An 18,892-nucleotide genomic window follows, 5' to 3' on the forward strand; every position below is an offset into this window, starting at 1 on the left:
GAAGTGCCTGGATGTCCAGCAGTCATGCACCTGCTGATGGGAAGTGGAGAATAAATCTTTTGTTTTCCTTTGCTTCCTTGCGCAGCCTTTGCTTTTGCTTTATTAAACTGCCTCTATCTTGACTCACAAGGTTTTTTCCATTTTATTTTCTCCCCCCGCTCCTGCTGAGGAGAGGAGTGATGGAGCGGCTTGATGGGCACCTGGCGTCCACCCAAGGTCAACCCACCCCAGCCCTTTTTGGCACCTAATGTGGGGCCCAAGACAAGAGCAGTTTTGTATTAAGCATGCTACAGTTACAGTAGCTCTTAAGTGGCAAGCTCCTGTGTGGGTCATGGAGTTTGTTGGCTGCACTGCTTATCTCTTTATTTTGCTGAGCTTGGGAACGAGCTCGACTGGGGGAACCCAACCGCTCAGGAATCCTGGAAGAGATCATGAACTGGCCAGAAGGCAGAAATTTTGGAGCATTGCCTGGGGAGGTGGCTCGTGCCCAAAAGGCACCACCATATAATGAGTTACCAGAAGATGAAAAGCATTACGCTTTGTTTACTGACGGATCCTGTTGTGTTGTAGGAAACCATCAGAAGTGGAAAGCTGCTATGTGGAGTCCCACACAACAAGTCATTGAAGCCACTGAAGGAGAAGTTGAGTCAAGTCAGTTTGCAGAAGTGAAAGCCATCCAACTAGCCCTAGAGATTGCTGAATGAGAAAAGTGGCCAGTGCTCTATCTCTATACTGACTGCTGGATGGTGGCTAATGTCCTATAGGGGTGGCTACAGCAGGGGAAGAAGACCAACTGGTAGCACAGGGGTAAACCCATCTGGGCTGCTGCATTGTGGCAGGACAGCGCTGCCCGGGTAGAAAACATCACTCTAAAGGTATGTCATGCTCACATGCCCAAAAGCCGTGCCATTGAAGAACATGGAAACAATGAACAGGTAGACAAGGCTGTCAAAATTGAAGTAGCTCACGTAGACCTGGACTGGGAGTGTAAGGGTGAGCTGTTTGTAGCTCGATGGGCCCACAAAACATCGGGACATACAGAGAGAGATGCAACATACAGATGGGCTCATGTTCAAGGGGTGGCCCTGACGATGGAGGCCATCACACAGGTCACTCATGAATGTGAAACGTGCTGCAATCAATCAAGCGAGCTACACGAGTAAAGTCTCCCTGGAACAGAAGGCAGTGGCTGGGTTTCAATATGGTGAGGCCTGGCGAATTGACTATATTGGACCACTGCCACAAACACGCCAAGGAAAGCGCTACATACTCACCATGGTGGAAGCAACTACCGGTTGGCTAGAAACATACCCTGTAAACCATGCCACTGCCCGATGCGGCATCTTAAGCCTTGAAAGGCAAGTTTTGTGGCGACATGATACCCCAGAAAGAATTGAATCAGACAACGGGACTCATTTCCGAAATAAATAACCTCATAAACTCCTGGGCTAAGAAACACGGCATTGAGTGGGTGTATCACATCCTCTATCACCCACACGTCTCTGGAAAGATTGAGAGATATAACGGACTATTAAAGACTATATTGAGAGCGTTGGACAACGGGGCATGGAAGCACTAGGATATAAATTTAGCAGAAGCCACTTGGCTGGTCAACACCAGAGGGTCTGCTAACCATCCTGGTCCTGCCCAAACAAAACCCCTACGTACTGCGGGAGGAGATAAGGTCCCCATAGTGCACATAGGGAAGTGGCTGGGGAAGGCAGTGTGGATTGCTCCTTCCTTGGGAAAAGGCAAACCCATTCATGGGATTGTTTTTGCTCAAGGGCCTGGGTGTATTTGGTAAGGATGGGGAGACCCGGTGTGTGCCTCGAGGAGATTTAACCTTGGGGGAAAAATAATCTGTGATGCGAGTTGTATGTTGTAGGAGGTCATGTAGCAGGAACGACCTGAACCAACGAAGACTGAGTTTTGCAAGGAACTGGGTGAGTGCAGCGATGACCCAAGCCAGGCCGGTGTTGGTGCCCAACAATCAAACATGCTGCTTCTCATGTCCTGAGCACTCATTTTGACAGATGGGGCCCAAGTCATAGCCTGTTCTCAGGATCATTTGGAGGAGTGGAGGAAACTCCTGGAACGGGAGAATAATATCTACCTGTTAAAGGACAGGGGACAGTGGTTAATGAGAATGTATAAATTTGTATGTTGGGTATAAAGATGGCTTGAGCATGTAGTATAAGTTGTAATTGTTGGTAAGAAGACATATCAGTAGTCTTCATTCCCTGTGGTCACCCAGTTGCCTGTAAGGAATGTGCTGAAGCACTTAATGAATGCCCTCTGTGTCGTACAAATATCATGAAAAGACAGGAAATTTGTATGTATTAGTGAAATAGACAGTACTGTGGATGCAAAAGTTTCCTGCTTTATTGCTTTAAATATGTGTAATGCAATAACAGACGGTTGGGTATTTGGCAGTCTAGCACACATATTTATGGAGCATCTCACTTTAGGGATAATGTAAGCAATAAAGCTTTAATCAGCACCCTGAAATATGAGTTGACTGCCAGAAGCCGCTAGATTTTTGTTTATAACATTCATATTCAACTGCCTTCTTATTACTCTCCTTACTTCTTGTGCTCCTACTTCAAAGTTGTAACCTAAAATAACTATTGCTGTATTCACAGATCTTCTGTTTGTACGCGTGTTCACACTTACATTAATGTACTACAAATGCAGAGGTTAAAAAAATACTCTTCCATGAAATGGCAAAGGAAAACTGCATGTGCTGATTGAGTAGTAGTGATGCTGTGTTTTTTTCTTCACTTTATTGGGCCTGGCTGGGACGGAGTTAATTCTCCCCACAGCAGCCCTCACAGTGCTGTGCTGTGTATTGGTAGCCAGAAGGGTGTTGATAACACACCAGTGGGCTGCCTCCTGCTGAGCAGCGCTCCACAGCCTCACGGCTCTCTCCAACACCCCCCCTCGCCCCCAAAGGCCGGTGGGCTGGGGGGGGGGCAGGACCTCGGGAGGGGACACAGCCAGGACAGCTGGCCCAAACTGACCAAAGGGATATGCCGTGCCATATGACGTCTGCTCAGCAATAAAAGCCAAGAGAGAGGAGGAGGAGGTGGGGGGCATTCGCTATTACGACATTTGTCTTCTGGAGCAACTGCTACGTGTACTGAAGCCCTGCTTCCCGGGAAGTGCCTGGATGTCCAGCAGTCATGCACCTGCTGATGGGAAGTGGAGAATGAATCTTTTGTTTTCCTTTGCTTCCTTGCGCAGCCTTTGCTTTTGCTTTATTAAACTGCCTTTATCTTGACTCACAAGGTTTTTTCCATCTTATTTTCTCCCCCCGCTCCTGCTGAGGAGGGGAGTGATGGAGTGGCTTGGTGGGCACCTGGTGTCCACCCAAGGTCAACCTACTACAAAACCTCTTTTGTATTTTTAGCCAATAAGCTGGTACAGAGACAGCCAGGGTAGGAGGACCGGGGGAGCGGCAGAGCCCATCATTCCTAGGCTGTTTGTTGAACCCTGCTCACGCGGTACCATTAACGTGATTGATGGCAGTTTGAAACATCTTCCTGGTAACGGTCCAGCCACGACGGCCCACTGTCCGTATCAGAGAAACCTCTGTCGCACCTGGCAAAAGCTGCGCCCGCGCTCCTGTTTGCTCTCCGGAAAATGGCAAACAAGCGAACGCACAGGTACAGTGAAGCACTATTCCTCCTCCCCATTTTTGGCAAGACCCATCACCCGGTTCCTGTCCCGCCCGGTTCTTTGGTGTCATTTTAAACATACAAGACTCATCTCCTCAAAACCAGGTCAATGCCAGGCAGCTGCCGCCGCTGCCGTTTAACGCGTTTTCAGCCGCGCCGGGGGGACGCAGCCCGTTCCCTCCAGAGGAGCTCGCGGTGAAGCTCTGCCGCGGCCTCGCAGAGGAGCGGGCGCGCAGCCCGGCCTCCGGGCACGGCCCGAGAAGGGCTCCGTGCGGTGAGCAGGACACGCAATGGGCTCAGCAAGGGCTCAGCAAGGGCGGTCGGGCGGTTTCTTTTTACGGATGTTGCTTCCGCAAACACAGTCTGCAAGAGAAAGGTTTTCCGAGGAGGTTTTATTCTGTCTCCGCAGCCTGCAAGAGAGAGAGCTCCGCCGCTGCGCGCCGCCATACTGCGACGTCCTTCCACGCCTCTGCCACCCTGCAGACGCCGATGTCGCCGCGCAGGGCTCCGTGGGATAACCTGTCCCACCAAAAAATGAGCGCAAGTCCTGTTAGGTCATTTCTTCCGCCACTGACAGCGCATGGCTGTGCTGCTCCGCCGGCCATACGTCTTTTACCACAGGAAACGCAATGACGAGGACAGGCTGTCATTTTTTTCTCCTAAATCCACGCCAAGAACAAAGAGGTGGCGGAGCAGGAGGCTCGCGCCGCGTGACGCAGAGCCCCCTGCACCCGCTCCCAAACGCGCACTGACGTCGCCTGTGACGGAGCCGCCCCACCGGGCACGCGGCCGCCGCCAGCGCGGCTTCCCGCCACCCCCCCGCCCCCGCGCGCGCGGGGCGGGGCGGGGCCGAGGCGGGCGGTCACCTGACGCCGCCGCCGCCGCCGCCGCGGCCGCCGCCATTTTGTCTGGGAGCGTAAATGTGAAAGGGAAAGCCGGAGCGCGGCCCGCGGAGGCAGGCAGGGCGCGGCGGGGCCGGGCGCGGCCAGCCCAGCCGGCGGGGCCGGGAGCCGAGGGGTCGCCGCCGCACCGCAGGGCGGCGGGAAAAGCCCCCGTCGCGGCGGCCGAGAGGAGCCGGTGAGGCGGAGCCCGGCGAGGACTCCCCGGTCGCCCTCGCCGGCGTCGCATCGGAGCGGGCTGCCGGCGCCCTTCCCCCGGGGAGGCTGCGCTCGCCCCTCGGCCGCGGGGGAGCCGCCGGCCCGGCCTTGCTGCCCGCCGCGGCGGGTCCGCGGGGGGAGCCGCCGCCGCCAGGGCCGCGCCGACGATGTCGGGGCAGTCGATCACCGACCGCATCACGGCGGCGCAGCACAGTGTCACCGGCTCGGCCGTCGCCAAAGCCGTCTGCAAGGCGACGACCCACGAGGTGATGGGCCCCAAGAAGAAGCACCTGGACTGTGAGTAGGACCCCGCGGTGGCCGCCTGCGGCCTGCGCCCCGCGGCGGGGCGGGGGGTGGCCGGGGCGGGCCCGCCCTTCGCCCGCCGGGCAGCGGCTTCCAGCCCCGGGGCAGCCGCCGCGGCCTCTCTTCCCCCGGGCAGCGGGAGGGGAGGCCGCCTGCACCCCGGGCGGGGGGGGGGTCGTGTAAATCTGGGTGAACCTGACTGGTTTGCTCTTCAAAACTTATTTTACACGTGGAGGGAGTGAGCTTTGTAACGCCCTGTCGCGCCCGGGAAACAAAAATATTCCAACGTTGTGAGCTCTTCCCCATGCGAGCCTCTCCCTTTACGTGCTCTGGATACGGTAGTGCTTATTAATCCGGCACCTGGGGAAAAGGTGGGTTAAGCGGTGTGGTTTTACCGTTGTGAGCGAGAAAGGAAATTTTTCAGCGCTCTTCCGTCCTTCTGTGCATCTGGTGGGGTGCAGCCGTTTAAGTATTTCTAACATTTCCTGAAATATCATAGCTTTCTGTCTTACGGTTCTGGAAACAAGGTAAAAAGACTTGAAGTGAGCGAGGTAAGGGGAAGGGCGAAGGTGGACCAGTACATCTCTCCAGAATGAGAGTGTGTTGCTGCTGATAAATTTAATATGTTAAAACACCTTTCTGTATACCAAAAGATGCAGAAAGCCACCCTTGATACCTAGAAAAGTATCAGTGGTGTTGCTTTGCTTCAGATTTTAGTAACTGGGTAGCAACTGAAGTTACTGTTTGACTGCTCAAAAGTGCACTGAATGCTTCAGACCTTGTACATTGTGCAGTACAGCCGTTCACCGTCTATTAAAAGTGAAGTAAGCATGTGTGTTCCCATCAGGGAGAGGAAAGAAGACGTGAAGCTTTATGCTGGTTTCTTCAAAGTCAGCGGAGCAGGCTGGTGGTTTTGCAGGACTCATTCAAGTTGGTGGTACTAAGGAGACTCTGCTGTTCAAGCTCTTGCAAGAAGCATACTCAGTTATATTGTTTGAGGGTAGTTTGGCTCACTGACACTATGGCACTCATCTGTTAATACAGACTCCTTCTGTGAGAGCTTTTGATGTGGATCAAATAGTTAAAACCAACTAAATATATATATGATTTATTATTGATCTGAATGGGTGTAATCCGGCTACAGGAGTGAATGTTGCAGCTACTGTGTTGAAATTAAAAGCCTCAAAACTGGGTAAATTGACAATTTCTTTTTTAAAGATACCATTTTAAAGTTACCTTATTTTATCTTGTCGTGTGTTCTGCCTGTGGTAGAAAAACTTACTGAGGTAACCCCTGAGTCCAGAAATGGCAACATAACAGGAAGCCAGAAAGTGGTGACAGATTGCTCAATAGTTTGAAGGCTTCCGAAGCTTAAAAGATGTCGTGTGTTGTTTGAAAATATCCTTAAAATAATGTCATCTCCTATAAGTTACCCTCACAACATAGGAAAATGGAAACCTGGAAAAACTCTTGAGAACAGCATAAACTGAGGTTGCCTTTTGACTGTCAAATTCCTTTTGATATCTTTTGATACAACCTTGTTTAGAGCTGTCAGTCTCCTGAAGATCCCCTTCTGTGCCAGATGTGTTTTGGTGTAATTCACTTTCTCAGACTTTGGTCTAAGACAAAAGAAAAAGCTTGTTGTTTTGACTTGGTATCTGAAATAGTGAAACGCTTTGGTGGGATGGGGAGAAAAAGTTATGAAATATGGTACCAAAAATATCTCTGTAAGGGGTTAAAAAAAAATCCCAATGAATGTTCTCCAGTCTTCATCGAGCATACCCAGGCGCTGCTTTTCAAACATTCGCAAGCCTTTGCATGGCATTTCTTTTTTTTTTTCCACTTGTGCACAAAACTTAATTTTTTTACCTGCTTGCATTTAAGATAGATACTAGTTTAAGTACTGTAATCTCTGGAAAAATCACACTGTATTTTCAAAGATACAGTGCGAGTACTTTCCAATTGAAGTAAATTATGAAGGAAAACATAGCTTGGGTTAATGCAAAACACTGCTAGTTGCACCTTGGTCGCTACATGTGTGTGTCACTCAAAACGCTACACCGTCTGGTATTACTTGTAATTGCTGCTCAAGAAAAAGCTTCACCAAGACCATGTTTTTCAGAGTTGCTGTAGTTGTGTCAGGGATCATGGAGGAGTATCAGTTTGTGCACTCTATTCAGAGTAATTCTTAAAATCCCCTTGTTGCCAAGTTTCCTCAGCAAGAAAAACTATAATATTACAATATGGGTATTTAAAGGAAGATGTTACACATGCACTGTGTGAACTAGTATTTAAGAGTCTTGGGTTTTGTCTGGCTATTAATTGCTGAGTAGTATAGTCATGTTTTTCTTGAAGAGCAAAAAAAAAAAAAAAAAGAGGCACAAAAAACCCTAAGCAATGTCAATGGGAATACTTGGGGTTTTTTCCTTTTAAAGTAGGTCACAGTGTCCTAAATAAGTCAGCAGATCTATTTCTGTAGTATTTTGTAATATTTTAGGATAACATAACATGTTATACAGAGGCTGATCTTTTCTCTTAGTGGAGCACCTGAAGGTCTTGTCTCTTCTTCCCCGGTGTGGGTTCTCTCACTTACCTTCAGCCTCCTGAGTTTGGATTGCAGTGGAGTGGGGCTGGACTATGCTTTTGGTGACATCTCTCTTCTTGGCTAACTATTGAAAAGCCATAATAAAAAAAATAAAAAAAAATAAATCTGTAGCTACGTTGGTAACTGGCAGAGTAGACTTGTGTGTAAACCGAAATTTATAAAAATACAAACCCCTAAATTAATGGCATCTTAAACTTTTAAATGAACACAGTAATAAAGGAAAAAACAACTCCTCTTTAACTTGTGTACAGCCCACTTAAGCACAGGGGAGGGAAAAATAGTTAATGTTACTCATCAAAACTTAAAACTCCTATAGATATACAAGCTTTGGAAATCCCATAAGAAGTGATAATTTGTGTACTGTAAAAATGTATTGTGTAACAGAATTAGGCTCTTAAGCCTTTTACTTTAGGAGAAAGTTCAGGTCTCCGCCAAATCATTGCAAACTTTTAAGTTTTGCCAATAACATCACATTATGACTATCACAGTTTTGGGTTGGTTTTGTATCTGCCCATTCTTACTTTCGGCAGCTAGAGCTCAGGACTGTCGGGTGAATGCTGATGCAGCGTGGTTCTTGCAGAGATATATAAGTTGTGATACAGTACGAAGAAATACTCTTGAACTCTTCCACAAGCAGTAGGGTGGCTGCCTTTGATTTGAAGCTCTTTAGTAACCTGTGAAGCTTTTCAATACAGTAATTGAGGAAACTTGACTTGAACAAAAAAAAAAAAGTAGTTAATGTTTTTGTAATCTATAAGCGTGGGTTTTATTTAGAGATTGCTTAAGGCTTTTTAAGAAACTTTATGGGCCATCATGTATCCTTGTTTAGTGGGGAAGTGGGACAGAATAGCTGAATTGCTTTGCTTCTGATAAAGTAATCTAAGTTCAGATTTAGCTATTATGTAAATGAAAGACCGCTATCAAATCTGCACTACAAGAGCATATGGGCATAAAAATATTTGTATCAGTCAGGTGCTATCTTTTAATTAAGTCTTCCAGCAAGAATTGTTGCATTCCTTAGGCCACATTGAGAAAGTTTGCTGAAGTGGCTCTTCCGTTACATGTTTTGGTAATCTATAGTTTACAGTGCAACTTCCAAAAAGAAAAAGTAAATTTTTTTTTTTTCAAGACTGCTGGGTTAAGGAAAGTGGTCTTAATTCTTATGTCTGTCTTAGAGCTGTTTCAGTCCTGTGACAAAGTGGGAGAAATATGGGAATATTAAACCATTATGTTTGTCTTTTAACTTTTGTATTTACAGTTCTCTTGAGAGAGATATTCCTGAATCAAGAAAATTATTACTTTCTTGTTACTTGAAAGTTGAAAAGTATGTCAGTTTTTTGTTGGTGCTTGGCTGAGAATTTTCCAAAACCCTGATATATACATATGTAATTTTTTTTTTTTTTTTTAATATTTGGATTTATGCATGCTGCTCTTCGAAGAGCTGTGTGGTTTCATAGATGATGTGCCACCAGTATTTCAGATGAGCTGTGGAAGAGAAATCCTCAGTACTCTTCTAGGCAGTAAGATTTCCACAGCTCTTCCAGGCTGCTCGAAAACAGCTATGGTACTCCCCTGGTTTAAAGCTGTTTGTTCCCCCCCCCTTTTTTTTTTCCTGTGTGATGTTAACATGTTTCTAAATTCCATTCTAGAAATAGCACCACAGTTTCACTTGCAGTTGAAATGATTCCCCTGGGTAATTGGCAAAATGCTTTGAGTTGTAAAGTGTTTATATAAGTAGTGCGATAAGAAAATGAGCATCACTTGCCCTACACATTTCATTCCTGTTTTTGCTGCCAACACCCATATCACAGTTGCCCAGCTGTCAGTCTCTCAGGTGCATGTGTTCCTTTATGCTTCCAGATATATGGTGTTAATAGCCTTTTCCTCCTTTGTTGCCAGCTGTAACAGATCCATACAGTTGTTTCTATGTAGATATTCCTATTGCAGACTTGGAAGAATCGTATTAGAGAAATAACCCTTGCTTTTTTTTGTTATGTATCTCAATTGCTAGAATTCAAATGTGATGCTAGCTTTATTATTCCTAGTTGTAAAATAATAAAAAAAAATGGCCTGAGTAGCCTTATTAAAGAGGCTTTTTAAACTTAAGTTTTTGCAATACACTCTTAGGAAAGTCCAGTTTTGGCCTATAAAATGCACTGAGATTTTTTCCGCCATTCATTCTTAGTTTAGTGTTTCGGAGACGTTTCGTTTGCCTAAGCATGTGTTCTTCGGTATTGGAAACTGTGGCTTCTGTGTTTGTGCATTCAAGGAGATTTTGAAACCAAACAATTGTGCTAAATGCCCTCAATAAAAATTGTCTTCAGGGGAGCCGGTATGTGTCATCTTAAGCACGTGTCTGAAGTGCATGGGACTTGCCGCTCACTCGGGTCCTCTAACCTCAAGCACAGCTTGACTTAAACTCTGAGTAGCCCTACGTATGTGAAATATTTCCCTTTTGGTTGCCTTTTAAAATGGTCAGGCTCACATCTTGCAGAAGCAAGTAGCACATGCTGGAAAACCTTACTAGCACTTTTACAGAATTACTGGGACTGCCCTTTTCAATCACGTGGAACCGCGCTTGTGGAATAAAACGATAACACGTGAGCTTCTCAAATGCACCAGAGGTCTATCAACTTCCACTCTGTTACTGTCACTTGACAGAAGACTTCTTTTAGTCTTGTGTACCAAAGCAAAAGGCAGTTGCTTCCTTCTGAAGGTAGACATCTGGACGGCTTTTTGTGGTGGTAAACCTTTATGATGGCATGATAAACTAAAGGGTTTTTTTATGAATGCGTGGCTTAAGGAGAGGTAACCAGTTATAACATTTGATATAGTTGCTAACAGTAGGATTTCTGTCACGTTGTGCCTGAGCAGCACTATAAGAATACATTTGATATCAGTCTTAAACATAAGGGATACGCAAGGGATCTCCTGGGTGTTCAGCATCATCTTAGAGTCTACTGGAACATCTGCTGGTAGACCTTAGCTTGAGGGAAGGTGACAAGATTGAAATCTCCGTGGCGAGCGCTGGGAAAATATGAATGAAATTAGCTCAGCTAATTCGACTTGAGAGCAGAAAGTTGTTTGTTTTTAACCTGGATCTTCCCTCCCAGTTTTGTCTGTTATTTAATAAACACTCTTAATATTGAAAGTCTTCAGTGAAAAATTTGACTTGCTTAGCGGTCCTGTGAAGGAAAAGGACTTTGTGCAGAAATAATGCTTTCAATAGGCTATCTCTGTGGTCTTTGACCTCAGCAGATCGACGGAATTTCTTTAACTGTTACCTAGTAGTAATGTTACAGGTGTTGCTCTGTATAGCGTTTGTGGGGGTTTTGTTGATTGTTTTTTTGTTTGGTTGGTTTTTGTAAACTGAGAATAGGAATTATAAATTGTAACAGTTTCTGTGCTGGTTACAGACGTTTCAGTTACATGAAACATACCCAGCAAGATCTAAGAGATCTTCATAGTGCTTGCATGTAAACTGATTGGATTTAGGAAGACTTATTTACCTTAATGTGTTTTGAGAGAATTACTTAGAAATGTCATAAAGCTCTCATTCAGTAGATGAGGCTGTTGAATTAAAATTCAAGCTTTCTCTATGTATAAATTCTGGAGTTGGGACTTGCTTCATTATATGGGGCAATAATTGTCTATGGACTGCTTGGACTTCTAGAAATTTTGAAGTACTTAATTTGACACAGCGTCTGACAATGATATGGCTGTGAGTGGTGAGCAGCATCTATCAAATGACTTGTTTTTTGAGAATCTGCACACTTGTAAATATTGAAATATTTTAATACTAGTAGACAATAAGGTTTTGATGTATAGCTTGCTTAAAACTCCTTTTCAGGGCTCTTCTTTTTGTGCAGTTATTTCAGCGTTTTTGTGTGTTACTAATAAGGACGAAATTTTTCATCCCAACTTGCGTGTTTTGTACATATTTGGAAACCTTTGATACCAGAATGAAATTAGTAACTTATTAGAATTTGCATTTGATAGCTTTCTACCTCAACAAGGTACCATCTAAAACTCTTTACTCTGTTGAAGTTACTCTGGTTATTACATTATTCTAAACAGTGATCCTTAATCAAAGGACTTTATGTCCTTAATAAACAGATCTTTAATTAAAGATACATCTGTAATATATTCTGTGCACTAGAACATATATAATTTCTAAGTGCAATATTTCTATGAAGTATTTTGTCCTAAACTATCAATGTGTGATCCCTAAGTTCATGTTTAAATTGCTTATGATAATGTAGCCTGTCCTCTACATGCTGCTAGTAAGACAAATAAGTTGGCCGTTCCAGTGGTGCCGACACCTCGGTGTTCAGTTGTTGCCCGGCTCCCCAAGCCCCTACCCTTCTTCAGGTACTTGCACAGGCAAACCACGTAAGCAGCAATGCTGCTCTGCAGCCAACAGGCTGCTCGCAGGCTTGGCTTCAATACGAGGCCACAAAGGAAGCTTTTCAAACTAGTTGTTTGTTTTACTGGCCTTGCCCAGTCCTTAAGGTGTACTTTGATCACACCTGAGCCAAATGTAGCTCAGAGAGAGAATAAATGTCTAATGTGCATGTCTTGAGGGGTTTAGAATAGTCCTGGATTCAGTTCTTTGCTCTCTTGTCAGCAAGTGCCTTCGCTAGCATTCTCAGGCAGGCTTTTTTCCCATGTGGCTGCTGGAGCCTGTTCTGGTTTTGTACCAATACTCAGGCAGAGACTTGAAGCTCTCTGTCTCTGACCTCCCAAGTTAATGTTCTACTATTGGGTTTATAATCAGTCTTGGACACAAAGAGCTTTTTTTTATACAAAAGCCTGAGACCTGCCATGATCCACCACAAAATATTCAGTAGGTTGGTGACTAGGTTATTTTAGCTAAGTGGAAGGGTGTGTAGATGCGAGTTCTTGTTCTTAATTCTTACAGAAAAGAGGCTTATTACAGGTTTATAGCATCTCATTTGCTGTCATGTGTGTCAGTACTCAGGCTTAGGTCAGAGTTGCAGGGTACTTGCTGCCTGTTGATCTCATGAGGTATAGATGTCTCAGCTTTTCCTTGCTTCTCCGATTTTTTTTTTTTTTTAATTTTTTTGTTTTGTTAAATTGAGTGGCTTTCAGGCATTGAGCATCCAGAAGTCCTGCACTGGCTTTTGGACAATAATTTGGGCATATAGTTTCTACTGGAGTAGGTTATTTATTGATGAGATATTTGGGCTCCGTAAAATTATTGAAATGCTGTTGAAGTTCATACTTGGAGTTTTTCAGTAAAATGCAGTGAATTTGAGCAAGGAATGTAAAATAGCTCAATTATTTCTTAAACAAAGAACTGAAGTTAATGCTTCCAGTATGAATTCTCAATGTAAAAACACAAAATAACATGATGATCCTCTTTGAGCATATAACTCATTGTAATGCTTTGATTTTTTTTTTCTTTAATTTAGATCTAATACAGTGCACAAATGAAATGAATGTGAATATTCCGCAGTTGGCAGACACACTCTTTGAGAGAACTGCAAACAGTAGCTGGGTTGTAGTGTTCAAAGCTCTAATTACAACACACCACCTCATGATGTATGGAAATGAGGTAAGACATGATTAGTTTTATTAAAGCCTCCTTGACAGTGTTTTAAAAAATTGTGTCAATCTATGAAGCATTAGATATGTACTTCAGTTTTTCAAAGGTCTTTGTTTGTCCTCTGCTGATGGCTGTAAAGTACTTCACCAGAGAAGAAAATATTCCTTCACTATTTCAATACCAAAATATATCAGTGTTTACAATTTACCTGCAGGTATCTGGGTTGGGCTGTGAGGGAATGAGTGACCTTTCTAGAATAAAGACTTCTGATGAGCTTTACTTCATTGGGCTAGTGCTTATCAGTAAGAGCACAGCAAAAGTCTTGTTAGGACTCCATAAACGTGCAGCCAGGCTATGAACAGATAAGAATACTTACTAAAGGGAGGAGAAATATGGTGACTAGAATATTTGATCTTGCAAATCATCATCTAATGGGCTAAATCTTCATATGTTGTTGCCATTAACATTCCTCTGAAACAGGTTTCTGTTGCATTTAGCTCACTTAAATTATTTCATCACTGTTTATGAAAAGCTTCCCAGACAATAACATGGCATTGGAAATGGAGCCTCTCTTACACAGTCCTTCCATTAAAAACTAAACTCTGTGTTGGTCCGGTGACTGTTTAGTCCTGAACCTGTGAGTAGTCATTCTCCTAATAAATGACTGTTGACTACTGGTAATATTGAAATGATGATTCTTCAAGGTACTGCTTCCAGCCGTTAAACTGCTCTGAAAGCTTTGTGTTGCCTCCTCTCTCCAAAGCTCTGTGAGCTTAATTGAAATGACCTGTAAAACATAGTGTGCTCTTTCTTAACATTTCCCCAAGTTATTTATGGGCTTAAATTGTAGTTTCAATAGATAATAGACTGAAATGAGAAGATAATATGAAGTAAAATTCACTGCTTGGAATTCACTACTTATTGCAAGTATAAAGCTAAACTGAGTGCTGTAAATCAGTTTGTGTATTTTATTCTCTCTTCTTCTAATACAGTTCATATCTACACACTGAAACTTGAAAGAAAAAAGGGCAGAGAGCTGAACCATAGAAAAACAATCAAAACTTAAGAGTTGTAGGCTACCAGTCAGCATCTGTTTGCCCATTCAGCGTTTTGTAGTGTCAGAACATTGAACTTTTATGTCTGTACCAAAACTGCTCCTCGGCTTTGAATGGGTTCATTTGAAACTTGAAACAGAGTTCCTTTATCCCTGCTGAGATAATGTAGCTGGAACACTAGTTCTGTAATTTCAGGTGGAACATGAGTGTACTCCTCACTGCTCTAATACGTTAAAAGAGGCCTTTTAAACAGACGAAAAATTATCAGATGTTGGACTTCTATTTTAAGTATAAGTAGATATAGCAGAAGGTTAAAATGTTGTCTGAGCAATCACTGTCTTGCAGTTTCTTGTTCAACATGACTGCTTGTTTCTTGTGATGAAGTTTTGGGTGAAGCAGGTTAAAACTCCTTTCACCTGTGCATTGTGCAATGCAAGACCTCTGACATCTGGAGAATAAGAGTTAGCCTTGGCCCTTTTAAAATAAGATTCAGAACAGTAGCTAATTTTGAAATGTGTATAGACACCTTTTGAATATCACTGTTCTGTTCCTGATCATGTTCCAACTGTTTTTCTTCTTCTGTATCTCTTTGAATGCAGTACTAAGATGTACAAAGACCAGATAAGCCGACTGGAAAACAGAATAAGAAGTTAAAACAGTGCCAAAAGTGTTGGTAGGCAAGCTGCGTGTTGTAGACTTGTGTGAACTCCGTAGCTATAGGCTGTGAACACATACAGAGTTACTGATGAGGTGGTACGTGACAAGTCGGGGAATCATTTGGGCCCCTTGGAAGGTGAAAGTACTGCTTTCAGTTTAAATAGTACTTGTGAGAAGAATTTTCTTGTTGCTGTGCTAAGCCCTCATTACGGTTCCCAAAGAGCGGGTGCCATACTGAGCCTGACTTAAAAAAACGCTAGTTTTGCAGAGTGCAATAGTCCAAACCTGGCAGACAGGTGGATTTCCACCATGAAGTGTGAAGGAACAGGCCCTGTGTGCTGTGGCAGGAGAGGGATTCAGATCAAAGAAGTAAAAAGTTCCTTAAGCAATGCTGATCATAATCCTCTTTTATGGACTAAAACATATACAAAGAAGCAAGGAAGTCGAGAAATCACAATCATAGGAGATCTGTGTGGAACAGTGGCAGAGAAACTTTTAAAACTACCTTGCTGTCTGCATGTGTTTGTCTCTTACTCTTGTGTTATTTATGGAGCCAGCTATTATTTGTCATAACTTAAATATTGTTTAGTCGGATCACTGCATTATAAAATACATATATGTATAAAATATAATTGTATATACACGTAATATATAACCCCAGCGCTGCTGCTTATCACAGTTCCAGAAGCATTATTGTTACTAATTACTTTTAAACTTCGTAACTAAGCCTGTCTCCCACTTCTACAGCAGCAGTAGAGCTATGCAAAGGTTGGGAGCTTGGATAATGCGAGTGGTATTTTTGGTTTGTGTTTTCCAGCTTGTCTGTTCTAAACTACAAAGTTAACCTAAGCAGCTTCTTCTAGGATTATTAGTCTTTTATTCACAGACAGTGATGTCTTTTTACTTAGTTTAAATTTATATTTTTGCCAAATAGAGCTCTGGATTTCAGAGGCTGTGCTAATCCGTAGTTTCAAGTTTTCCTTTAAATTTTTCCCTTTTAATTAATTTCTATTGTCGATAGAGGTTACTAGAAACAGTTACAAGGTAAGTGTAGTTTTCTTGTAATATGGTTAACTGTTCTGACTCACAACAATGATACTCTCAACTTTTTCTTCACCAACAGCGCTTTATCCAGTATCTTGCATCCCGAAACACTTTGTTCAATTTAAATAACTACCTGGACAAAAGTGCCATGCAGGGTAAGGATCTTTTCACTGAAGGAAATAACTCTACTGCTTTTTTGCTCTGTGATAGTGCCTGTGTCGGTGCGCTCTAGGAGACAAATGACATTTAAATGAAAGGCTATTATGATTTATATTGCATGAGGCACCAAAGAATGTCCAACCAAGAATGTAGACACAAGGAAAGTGAGATTCTCAGTTACCTAGCTGAGTGCTGGAAATTTGTCTGTAATGTACGTATCATGTGCGTACACAGCTGTAAATTCTAAAAAGCGAAATCCAAACGCTGACTAAAATAAACCTGATGAATATTAGCACAATGATCTATTTTTGCCATTGCATTTTAGTGTCTCAGGAGTAAATGTTTACTCTTAAGGTACATGGAATGGTAACTAGGATGTGCTGTATAAATAGCAAGAACTCCTTCAAATCTCTGAGAAGTCTTTTAATTACTTGCCAATGGTAGGAAATATTTTTAGGTCTTTATGTGGTTTTTGAAGCATTGCAGATAAGTTACCGAAGTCTTCAGCATTTTGCTAGGAATACATTCCTGGTCTAATTTCAAGAACATCTTAATAAGAGCTGCTTGGTTCTTGCCTAATATTTTATGCTTGGTTCTTGCCTAATATTTTATGCTTGGTTCTTGCCTAATATTTTATGCTTGGTTCTTGCCTAATATTTTATGCTTGGTTCTTGCCTAATATTTTAATGTGTTTAGGTGTTTATTCTCATAATTGCAATGAATGCTTTCCTAATCTTAGCAAGTTGGGAAGAAACTGTAACGTTACATCTCAAGGTGGAAAAATAGTGAATCTCAAGACTCTGGAAAGTGTTTTTTATGCTAATTGATATAAAATGGGCTAGTAGGAGAATAGTTCTTGAAAAGAACTTAAACTGTACCGCTTCAAAAATGTCTAACTTATAAATGCTTAACTTTTAGGCTATGATATGTCTACCTTCATTAGGCGATACAGCAGATACTTGAATGAAAAAGCACTTTCATATAGACTTGTAGCAGTTGACTTCACCAAAATGAAGAGAGGGTAAGACCGTTATTGCCTCTTTTGTTTGGTCTTTCATATTGGGGGGAGGGAAATACCAGTTGTTCTTGAGGTTATCACAGACTGGTGTTCCTTCTGGCCCTTTGAAGCAGTATAGTGGTGTTGAAGCAGCATAACATGCTGAGGTGTCTTGGTAACTTGTAAAAATGTCTTCTACTCTGTAGGCTGGACGGAGTGATGAGAACCATGAATGCTGAAAAGCTTCTGAAAACCCTTCCAATCATACAGAACCAGCTTGATGCACTCCTTGATTTTGATGTAAGTACTTTAAGCTCAGTGTTGGGTAACACTCTCATTTTGAAGTGAGAGTTGCGTTATTTTATTAAATACTAATTTACTTTCTTATTGCTTTCTACACAGGCAAATCCAAATGAACTAACAAATGGTGTTATAAATGCTGCCTTCATGCTCCTCTTTAAAGATTCCATTAGACTTTTTGCAGCATACAATGAGGGAATTATTAACCTTTTAGGTATGTGAGAATTTTTTTTTGCTTTTGAACTTTTGTGAAGATATTGAGAGAACTAAAGAATATAGACAATTTCTGACTGCAATTTCCTAATAAATTCTCTCTGCTCCATTACTATTAAATTAAGCCTGTCTTAGTTTAGGGGCAACTAGCATAGGCTTAAACATATGCTTCTACCTTGAAGAATATATCTTGCAACAGAAATTGAGATGAGAGGGTGACTGGTGAGACTAAAACAAAGATACCATAGATGTGCAGTTGGATTGTAAAAGTATTAGTGATGTCCCTGGTATTTTTGAGTATTTAGTATAGTTGCAGTGTGACTGACTTCTGGTTTCCCGTACTTTCTTTATGGCTTGACTATTCACTTTTACCTAGTAACTGAATCTGCATAAGCCTAGTAGATGACACGTAGGGTTTTTTGCTCAAGAGTGGTAAGCTCTTAGCAAAGCCTTATAATGACTATTCAAGCAAATTTCTGAATGAAAACATCTGATCAGGTTGCTCTGTTAATCCATTAGTTTTTACTCAATGAAATATCTATAAGTATATAGGGCAAAACCACAAAAAGTGAAGGATGTGGTTGGCACTCCTTTTGGTAGGTCAGTTCAGTGTACATACCACTTCAGTAGCCATTCTGATGTCTTTTGGATATTGAGGCCATTTGCAAACATGAAAACGTATTGATACTAAAAATGTAAATACATAGCAGGAATATTTTCAAATGATAAAATAATTTGCCTCGTTGCCAGCTAATAAGTTGACTTCTTGAAAATATTCCCCTAAATACTTAATTTAACGATTGCAGACATTCACATCCATGCTTAATAAAGATTTGCGTCATATTCTAAAGTACTGAAATAAAAAAATCAATGTTTTTCTATTGACTGACTTGTTACAGAAGGTGTCAGGTGTTCATGTAAACTTTAAAATCTGAATAGCTTTGAGTTACTGTCTGTTCTCTCCGTGAAGCTTGTCTTGAATTAACTGTTATAATACCATGTCAGCTTTTTGCTGGGGAGGCTGTTATCTTACAAGGGTTTTGTTTGCATCCTCAGAAAGATATTTTGATATGAAGAAGAACCAGTGCAAAGAAGGCTTGGATATTTACAAAAAATTTCTAGCCAGAATGACCAAATTGTCTGAATTCCTCAAAGTAGCAGAGGTAAATAAATCTACATCTATGGAAAGGATATCATTTAGCTGTCTGTACTGGTA

The 18,892-nt window shown here is 42.4% G+C and overlaps 1 protein-coding gene across 6 annotated transcripts in view; it reads left to right on the forward strand.

Annotated features, from left to right (window-relative positions):
* The first annotated feature begins 4,599 nt into the window (after positions 1-4,599).
* Positions 4,600-18,892, forward strand: part of LOC309595868 (phosphatidylinositol-binding clathrin assembly protein-like) — a 34,297-nt gene continuing 20,004 nt past the window's right edge. For 3 of the 6 annotated variants that reach the window (XM_082323359.1, XM_082323360.1, XM_082323361.1), the window contains exons 1-7: positions 4,602-5,071; positions 13,118-13,260; positions 16,087-16,162; positions 17,085-17,187; positions 17,370-17,463; positions 17,566-17,677; positions 18,733-18,839. In XM_082323359.1, coding sequence (XP_082179485.1) covers positions 4,942-5,071; positions 13,118-13,260; positions 16,087-16,162; positions 17,085-17,187; positions 17,370-17,463; positions 17,566-17,677; positions 18,733-18,839 — 765 coding nt within the window. In that variant the 5' untranslated portion in view covers positions 4,602-4,941. Of the gene's footprint in view, positions 5,072-13,117; positions 13,261-16,086; positions 16,163-17,084; positions 17,188-17,369; positions 17,464-17,565; positions 17,678-18,732; positions 18,840-18,892 lie in introns of all 6 variants that reach the window. The other 3 variants (XM_082323362.1, XM_082323363.1, XM_082323364.1) reach the window with 2 other exon arrangements.

This window comes from Platalea leucorodia (assembly GCF_965183815.1).
Source record: "Platalea leucorodia genome assembly, chromosome: 10".
NCBI classification, from domain to species: domain Eukaryota; kingdom Metazoa; phylum Chordata; class Aves; order Pelecaniformes; family Threskiornithidae; genus Platalea; species Platalea leucorodia.